Source organism: Vigna unguiculata, chromosome 3 (assembly GCF_037176805.1).
Source record: "Vigna unguiculata cultivar grain cowpea cultivar isolate G323 ecotype 2 chromosome 3, ASM3717680v1, whole genome shotgun sequence".
Classification (NCBI taxonomy): domain Eukaryota; kingdom Viridiplantae; phylum Streptophyta; class Magnoliopsida; order Fabales; family Fabaceae; genus Vigna; species Vigna unguiculata.
Genome location: NC_140794.1, coordinates 53,365,414 through 53,372,679, shown reverse-complemented (window position 1 = coordinate 53,372,679; position 7,266 = coordinate 53,365,414). Strand labels below are relative to the sequence as shown.

Below are 7,266 nucleotides of genomic sequence, written 5' to 3'. Positions count from 1 at the left end.
AAGTAAAAATGATACACAAATAACTCACTAGTTTGGTATAATGATTGAAGATTTTGACAAATTATATAGGATCTCAAATTTAAATCTCATCATCGTCATTGTAAAATAAAATATAGAACACCAAGAAACAAAACTTAATGTGGTTCCACTATTTTTTTTCTACTTCCCCACAAATTTTAAATAATTAAATTCTAATCTTTTAGAAATTAAATACAAATTACTCATATAGCTGTTTTACCTGAGTCCAAATTGAAATAATTGAATTGCAATCCTTCTCACGCCATGCAACATATAAGATTAATCACGATCTTAACTCAATAATTATCATCAATTGTAATCCCTCAATCAAAGACATCATTTTTTTTTTTATAATTTGTTGTTATTGAAGTCAATAATGTCTGTCTAGAATCATTTGTCCGGACCCAGAATTTATGAAATACAACATAAACAAACTAATTAACACACGATTTTCATGTTTAATTTTAAATACTAATTAATAGAATAGTTATTTCAAGTGAAGGCACGCCATTTGTAATGAAATAATGAAATGAAAAAAAAAAAAAAACTTCGAGTTGTAGCTTAACACGTCTGTTAAACAGATTGAGTTTAACATGTGCTAATCTGATAAATTGAAAAGTAATGGCTAAATTCAAATCACATCAGTCCCCACCAGTTTCAACATTTCGAGTCAGCAAAGGTTAAAAAAAAAGAAACTACTACATCCAATAACCTAATAATAGCAACAAAACAAAACAAAGTGCTGTTGTATCCACTAAAAGGAAAAAACAACACCAAAACGCTCTAAAACAAGAGAACTTTTGAGCTGACATAAGTTGAACAGGATTTACACTTTTCTTACTTGGTGTTCCTTAATTATTTAATTAACCAATGAAGTTGAATGTGTAATTATAAGATTCAATAAATAGATGAGTTTTATATATTAATAGCTTTTAACTTTTTATTGCAGATGTACAGAAAATAAGGTTAACCTATAATTTTTTTTTGTGTTTTGATTTTCCACTTACAATTTAGTTTTCCCAATTTTTAAAAAAACAAGTTTAATCATTTTTTTATGTTTTAATTTGTAAAATTGTTTCACGAACATATTCATGTTCTCGGAATGCTAATCTGACAATCCAAAAAACACCTTGAACCTTCTATTAATTAGAAGAGAGTTTAGAGAAAAAAGATTTTAGTGAGAGAAATTTTTAAAATGAGATAAGAAATTAATGCTTATATTATATTTATACTGTAAATTTTCTGTTCATTTTGAATATATTTGAAAATAAAATATAGGTCTTACAAAATGAAAATTACATATTTTAAAATATAAAGTAAAAATATCACAAAAAATATAAAAAAAATTTTATAAGAAATTATAACAACTAAAACTAAAATTTACCTATATATATAAATAAAGTAGGGAACACTAGTTTAAGCTGAATTTGGTTAACCACAAACAAAAGTGATGATTATTTTTAATTCACAATCAAAATTGTTTTATTAGTTTTATATCTAGGGGAATAAATTTATCATCAAATCCGTTGTAGTCTAGTTGGTCAGGATATTCGGCTCTCACCCGAAAGACCCGGGTTCAAGTCCCGGCAACGGAATTATTTTTCTTTATTTTTTATGCTTCTTTTTCTCCCTCAATGTGTTACTCTTATAAGTTCTGATTGATGAGAAATGGGAACCATGTTCACGTGAAACTGGAACAAAAGACTCAAACATAGTGAACTTTGATACATGTTTCATTTACGTTTATTAAGGACGAGGAAGCGAAGTTCTTTGCCAACCTTGTCCTTCGCAACACTAACCAAACACCAAAACATCACTTTTGCCACCCCAAGTCACCACCATGTGTCCAGACACTCCCATCAAGGCGAGCTTAATGATAACAGCATCATTGCATCGAACAAGCTCATCACAAGCTACGTTCGATGCGGTGACTTAGATTCCGCTGTTCGTGTCTTTGACAACATGAAAGTAAAGTCTACTGTTACGTGGAACTCCATCCTCGCTGCCTACGCCAAGAAACTCGGCCACTTCGAATACGCTCGCCAGCTGTTTGAGAAAATTCCCCAACCCAACGTTGTGTCCTATAACATCATGTTAGCGTGTCATTGGCATCATTTTGGTGTCCATGATGCCCGTTGCTTCTTTGACAGCATGCCCGTGAAGGATGTTGCTTCGTGGAACACCATGATTTCGGGTTATGCGCAGGTTGAACTCATGGGTGAGGCTCAGAGGTTGTTCTCGGTGATGCCAGAGAAAAACTGCGTGTCTTGGAGTGCCATGGTGTCAGGATATGTGGCATGTGGGGATTTGGATTCTGCTGTGGCGTGTTTTTATGCTGCGGATGTGAGGAGTGTGATCACGTGGACTGCCATGATCACTGGGTACATGAAGTTTGGGAGGGTTGAACTGGCAGAAAGATTGTTTGGAGAAATGACAATGAGGACATTGGTAACATGGAATTCTATGATTGCTGGGTATGTTGAAAATGGGAGGGCAGAGGATGGGCTAAGGCTATTCAGGATAATGTTAGAAACTGGAGTTAAGCCTAATGCTTTGACTTTGACTAGTGTGTTGTTGGGTTGTAGTAATTTATCAGCATTGCAGCTGGGTAAGCAAATTCATCAGTTAGTTTGTAAGTCTCCATTGAGTAGTGATACGACTGCCGGGACTTCATTGGTTAGTATGTATTCCAAGTGTGGGGATCTAAAGGACGCCTGGGGTTTATTCGTTAAGATTTCCCGAAAAGATGTAGTGTGCTGGAATGCAATGATTTCTGGCTATGCCCAACATGGGGCTGGTGAAAAAGCTCTTCATTTGTTTGATGAGATGAAAAATGAAGGCATGAAGCCAGATTGGATTACCTTTGTTGCAGTATTGTTAGCTTGTAACCACGCAGGACTGGTGGATCTTGGGGTCCAATATTTTAACACAATGGTAAGAGATATTGGAATTGAAACTAAACCAGAGCACTATGCATGCATGGTTGACCTTCTTGGTCGAGCTGGAAAGCTAGCTGAGGCTGTAGATTTGATAAAAAGTATGCCTTTTAGGCCCCATCCTGCCATTTACGGAACACTTCTGGGTGCTTGTAGGATCCATAAAAACTTGCACTTGGCTGAGTTTGCTGCCAAAAATTTGCTCGAGCTTGATCCAACTATTGCAACTGGATATGTTCAATTGGCTAATGTTTATGCATCACAAAATAGATGGGACCATGTTGCTAGGATCCGAAGATCAATGAAAGAAAATAATGTTGTCAAGACACCGGGATATAGTTGGATTGAAATAAACAGTGTGGTGCATGAGTTTAGATCAAGCGACAGATTGCACCCTGAATTGGCTTCTATACATGCAAAGCTAAATGACTTGGAGAAGAAAATGAAATTAGCTGGTTATGTGCCAGATCTTGAATTTGCATTGCATGATGTGGGAGAGGAGCTGAAAGAACAGCTTCTTTTATGGCATAGTGAGAAACTGGCAATTGCATTTGGACTTCTTAAGTTACCATTAGGGGTTCCAATCCGGGTATTCAAAAACTTGAGAGTTTGTGGAGATTGTCATTCTGCAACCAAGTACATTTCAGCTATAGAAGGAAGAGAAATCATAGTTAGAGATACCTCGAGGTTTCATCATTTTAAGGACGGATTCTGCTCTTGCACGGATTACTGGTAAGCTTGATAATTTGAAGTAAGCAAAATGATATTGATTTGAAGAGTATGCTATTTTATTCCAAAAGCAAAGCATGCTCTTTACCTTGGATCGAATTGATTTCTCGAATACACAAAGGAATACTATTCTAGAGATTCAGATAAGTGCTCTTGATTTCAGTATCATCACATTTAATTTCCAGATGACGAAATTGGCAGTGATTCTGGAAATTAACCGCCAAGTCCTTTTTAACCACAGTTGTTATTAGCTGCCTTATGGGCACCTTATCAGTCCTACAGTCTCTCGACAGTCTTTGACTAAAGAGAAAGCTATTTGTTGGCACTCCAAAAATGAATGTTTTCCCAAATGTAGGCTCAACAGACAAAGAACAACCTGTATTAACTTCCAAATTCAAAGGCTGCATGGGTTGTTTTGTGGTGGAGTTGAGTGAAACTAACCCTGAGGGGAAAGTTGCTTACTGCAGTCCAGTTTTGTTCAAGTCGGGATCCTCTCCGGCTCTTTCCTGCAAGAATGAGTGCAGATTACTAAAAAAATAGAGTACAGTAGGTTTAATTAATTGCTGAGATTAAAACTTAAATGTACCACAAAACCAAACGGCAGCGTCTTCAAACCAGGACGAGGACAACCTCGAATCATGTTTTTAGCCAGAAACAACCAAAAAACCTACACCTGACCCCGATTTTCATTACTTACACCACAAGCCACCATAGCCGTGCAGCCACCATAGCCGTGCCAAAATCAATGGCAATCACCATCTTTCATCGGCTCAGTTGGTATGTCATGAGCGGCAATGAAGACCACAATGCATTTTACGAAAGAATAATGGAGGAAGAAAACATTAGAAACCCACTTCTAATCCAGGACAATAGCTAATGCTGCAAGTTCTGAGACCGTTTTGCCTTATTTGGGTAAACATTCTTATAATATTTTTTTTTTTAAATGATTTTTATAGTATCGTAATATCTGTTAATGTTTTTTTTTTTTCACCTTATAATAATTACAGAAGTTGCTATTTAACTATTCTACCGTACAAATTATGGGTTGAATAGATTTTTTGGTTTTCAAGTAGAACTTTTGTTCCTGTTGTGTTGTGAAATACATGATCACATAACATACTCATAAAGTAAATTTCTCCAGAGTCATCAATTCCTTATCATGTTTCAATGAAATGAATTGTACAATGTTGTTACTAATATACTTAACTATGTACTAGCATTATGCAGTTTTTTACCTTCTTGCTGATCCTGGTAGCCTTACTATATTAAGGCTGAAAAATTCTAAAATTTTGATTCCGTTGTAAGTTTCTTCTCTGTTTTCAGTTATGCGTTAGTTGTACCCATCCGATAGATAGTCATCTGGGAATCGTTTTTCCTCCTATCTGGGTATGTCTGAACGGCCAAGATACTACTTACAAAGAGACTAACATATATGACGCAATAGTCATTCTCGTTTTCCTCCATTTTATTGAATCTCAGTATTTGATAAATCTTTACAAGTTTATTATAGGAAAAAAATTACTAATAAAGGATAGATATAGTTTGTTATTGTCAGTTAGTTTTTTATTTTCTTTCCTGAGTTGTTAACGAAACGTCTTCCTTCTAATTTGGCTGTGTAAGCTGGAGATTCCAGTGTAGAAAAATGGCTGTGTGCCTGTTCGTTTGTACTCTTTGATTTTTGAAAAAATAAGTGTAATTTCTCCGAAATCATGGAGGGATTCTTATTCTTAAGTTATAGTTTTCACGATAGCACAATGACTAGGTGGCAACAGATGGGGCGATGAAGGATTTCATTATTCCATCCCATCCTTAAAGTCAAAATTTATATTTATCTTTAATTTTATCTCCCAATATAATGGATATAAAATTTTTGTTCCATTCTTGTCTTGATCAAACTAATAGTTACATCACAATCATACTCATATTTTCTTATGTTTAATATTAATTAATTAATTAATTTTTGTAAAAATTAATATTAAAAAGTATATTATCAAATATTTAATATAAAAAGTGTTTTAAATGTCAAATATATAAAAATAAATGATAATTATATAATTTTAAATCAAAGTATAAAATAACAATTCTATAAAGTAAAATAACTGTATAAAATATCATGCAATTATAAGTAAATAAAATTTCATAACAACCAAAATATTCCTTAATTGTGAAAATGTCGATGAAATAAAATTGATAAAGTCCACAAATATTTTTAAAAAATTATAAAAGTAAAAACAATTCAAGTTTAAAAATATTCAAATGTTTACTTCCTCTCTATAAATTATAATAAATTTCTTTTTTTATACATAATAAAATTTATAAACTTAAATGAAATTACACAAAAAAAAATGATTAAACTAAAAATAATACAAATTTAGATATAAATATTCTCTCTTTCAAACTTTACGACAATGATATTAAATTATAATATTTTACTAAATAAAAGATATTTACATAATTACTGAAGTAAAATTATATGAGTTAGAAAATAAAAATAATTATATAAAAAATTATTAAAACTATTTTACATGATAAAAAATAAAAACAACTGAAAATATTGAAAAAAGTAAAATATTAAATATGTGACCTATAAACAATTTGATACACCTTTAAAGGAAATGGCACAAAAGATCATAGAGATCTAGAAAAACTTTTTACGTATTAAACTAGTTGAGCAGTTGAGATATGAAATTTTTTTTAATAAAATAAAAAATTCTTCAATTGAAACAAAATTTAAAGATCAAAAATAATATATAAGATAAGTATAAGTATATATATATATATATATATATATATATATATATATATATATATATATATATATATATGTATATATATATATATATATGTATATAATCTAGTAAATGAAAAATTTATGTTATTAAACATTTGAAATTGAGAGGATTGAACATTCTCATATAAAAAAAATCATAAATAAAAATACTAAAAAGGAATAGAAATAATGGGATGTGACAATTAAAAACTATTTGATTCACTTAAATTAATAATATACCATTTGAACATAAACATTTGAAAAAAAAATTGTAATCAAGATTATAATAAAAGCATAAGTATCTTAAAAATGTGAATGAATTTTGTGAACATATAATAATATGACAAACAGTTAGAAAAAGATAAACTAAGAGTGTGCAATCAAAAAATTACGAAACTAAGTATTAAGAGAATAATTATATATATATATATATATATATATATATATATATATATATATATATATATATATAAAGAAGAGAATGGATAGTAGGGTTATGTACTTTATCAACAATCGATTGGGTTCAAGAATATCTAATTTGGACTCAAGGATTTGTAATATGAGATCGGAATAAGAATATAGTTTTAAATACGAAAATGATATCATATCCCATTTCACGTGACACTTTACTAGCAACTATGTCTACTCTGCGATAAAATTCTATTAAATGCATAAATACTAGAATTTTTGTCGATTATCTTTTTGGATGAATAAATTTTGTTTTTTTAGTAAATGAAAAAATTAAGAAGTTAAAAATAGATATTAATAATAATGATAAATATGATTTAAAATAAGAAATATCAATTTTATCAT

General features: G+C 31.0%; 1 protein-coding gene and 1 non-coding gene across 2 annotated transcripts; both read left to right on the top strand.

The window, feature by feature from the left end:
- The first annotated feature begins 1,540 nt into the window (after positions 1–1,540).
- On the top strand, positions 1,541–1,613 carry TRNAE-CUC (transfer RNA glutamic acid (anticodon CUC)). The gene has a single exon. It is a non-coding gene; the product is annotated as a tRNA-Glu (tRNA).
- A 60-nt stretch (positions 1,614–1,673) lies between these two features.
- On the top strand, positions 1,674–5,186 carry LOC114177035 (Tetratricopeptide repeat (TPR)-like superfamily protein). Its single transcript, XM_028062263.2, has one exon. It carries the CDS (start codon positions 1,747–1,749, stop codon positions 3,688–3,690), a length of 1,944 nt encoding a protein of 647 aa, XP_027918064.1. The 5' UTR covers positions 1,674–1,746; the 3' UTR covers positions 3,691–5,186.
- Positions 5,187–7,266: the final 2,080 nt, after the last annotated feature.